General features: G+C 45.5%; 1 protein-coding gene across 10 annotated transcripts in view; it reads left to right on the top strand.

Moving 5' to 3' along the window:
* The window catches only part of LOC107095450 (centrosomal protein of 162 kDa-like), a 38,024-nt gene that overhangs the window by 16,600 nt on the left and 19,212 nt on the right, over positions 1-2,212 (top strand). For 6 of the 10 annotated variants that reach the window (XM_015391560.1, XM_015391562.1, XM_015391555.1 and 3 more), the window contains 2 exons: positions 40-64; positions 314-442. In XM_015391560.1, the coding sequence (XP_015247046.1) occupies positions 40-64; positions 314-442 (154 nt within the window). The remainder of the gene's footprint in view (positions 1-39; positions 65-313; positions 443-2,212) is intronic. The other 4 variants (XM_015391559.1, XM_015391558.1, XM_015391557.1 and 1 more) reach the window with 4 other exon arrangements.

Genomic DNA, 2,212 nt, shown 5'->3' with positions numbered 1-2,212 from the left:
TCTGATCTTCACTAATCCGCCATTTTTTCTCCGTTACAGAAAGCGTCTCAGATTCTGGCCAGAGGTGAGAGCTTTAATATTCTCTGCTGATGACAGGTGGCCCGGTTTGAGAGCAGATAGAACCGGTTCTGACCCGGTTCTCTCCTGCTTTGAGCTCTACACACTGGGTCCACTGCCCCTCATTAAAGGAGTTTCTAGAAACATTGGTTCTGATTGCTTCACCATGAAGGAAACAAAACTCAATGAAATGTGTGATTTTCTTTCATCAGTTTGAACAATCACACCAGATAACAGATGGATGCTTATTTCTCAGTTTCTCTCTACGACTCTTTGGACGACACCTGTGGAGAAGACAGAGGGATGGACAGAGGGACGGACGGAGGGACGGACGGAGGGACGGACGGAGGGAAGGATGGAGGGAAGGATGGAGGGAAGGATGGAGGTATGGTCATCTACCTGAAAAACCGCTTTAACAGAAAATCCTGACCAGAACCATCAGAGGGGCTGGAAGTCTGCTTCTGTTTATGGTTTGACTCCACCGGTTTGGTTCCCTAGCAGCCGAGGTCCGACCCGCTTCAGCCACTAGGGGTGCCAGACCTGTCGCTCCAGGTTTAGCTCCTCCTCTCACTTGTTGATTTTAAAACATGAGGCTCTGAGAAAGAAAAACCATGTTTTCTGAGGAGCTTTAAGGATGCAGGTTCTGGATTCCAATGTCAGCTTATCAATAAGAACAGAGGATTTATATTCCATTAGGTTTTAATGGTTTTGATCCATTGAAATGTTATATGCATTTGGACTGAACAAAAACATGATTTTGCATGTTTAACATGTTTACATTTACAAAGTTTCACTATCAGATTGAAACATTTTCAGCTTCAAAAGCTGCTGATCACTTTAGCTGAGCTGAGTCCCACCTGGTTTTTAGGTGGACAGTGAGCAGGTAGATCGCATCATAGCGTCAGACCGGGACAGTGTGAGAACAAACATCTGTGAACTTTTGAACCCTGCGGTTTCACCGTACAGTGTGAGCTGTAGCTGCGTGTAACGATTGAAAAAAAAAAAGAAAACAGGTGAACACATCAATCAGAACCTTTCGAAAAAAGTTAAAATTAATCCACTGGACTTTGTTTCCAGGTTTGAAGACGTTTCTCTTCCATCCAGGAAGATTTTTCAATCCAAAATGTCAGAAATAGCGTATAGTTCCAGGTTTTATCCAGCAGCCCAACAAAGCCTGGTTTTAGTTTAGAAAACATGCAAATAGAAACGGATGAACGGGTCCCCCCCTTTGGAATGGGGGTCGTTTGGCTTCTTTGTTAGCCTGCAATTCCCGATGTTGCTCTATGGCTACGTTCACACCGCAGGCCTTGATGTTTTTTGCCGTTCACATTTCCAAATATATGCGACTTGTACGTGATCTTCGGTGTAAACTACATTCATACAGCTTAAGTGTCCCGCATGCGCAATGATGTCACAAGCCAGCGTGCTCTGTGTTTACGGAAGTAAACATGGATGTAGTGCCGGCACGCATCTAGCGATCCTTCCAAACCTTAAAATCTCAATTTTTTCTAGATGGTTAAACATAAATACTGCTCTCCGCATCATCATCTGCCATGGTTGCTGTTTTTGTTGTCGCTTCTTCACAGCAAGACCCAGAATGGTGACCTTTGTCGGCCTGGTCGCATTTAAAAAGATCAGATTCGTATCGGATTCAGGACCACAGAGCCAAGTGGCCTGGGTCGGATTGGAAAAAATGGGATCTGTGTTGTTCAGTCATGAAACGATCAGATCCAGGTCACATATGAGCAAAAAAATCAGATTTGGGTCACTTCAGGCTGCAGTGTGAACGTAGCCTTAGTCTCTGAAATGGGGGTCATTGGGGGTCATTGTTGGCCTGGCTGAACAGGCGAGATGTTCTGGTCCCCTGTACGGGGGTGGGGGGTTGCAATGATATTGGGAAGGAATCAACTCGCAACAACGCTGCATCAGTCAGAACATTTTTAGTTTCAAATAGAGGGGCACAAATTGGTCCTGGAAACTTCCTAAATGGGAGGTTAACCACGGTGGGAAGCCTGTCAGGGTTAACAGTTATGCTACGTTCAGGCCGCAAGCAGCAGAAGCAGCAAGCTAACATGCTAACTCCATGGTTGATTGATCAAGGCCCAGTAAAAGGTCCTGCAGGGCGTTTTGAGCTTCAGAGCATCTGACGCGCTTC

Source organism: Cyprinodon variegatus, unplaced genomic scaffold (genome assembly GCF_000732505.1).
Source record: "Cyprinodon variegatus isolate N-32 unplaced genomic scaffold, C_variegatus-1.0 Scaffold547, whole genome shotgun sequence".
Taxonomy (NCBI): Eukaryota; Metazoa; Chordata; class Actinopteri; order Cyprinodontiformes; family Cyprinodontidae; genus Cyprinodon; species Cyprinodon variegatus.
This window is presented reverse-complemented; position numbering and strand designations above follow the sequence as displayed.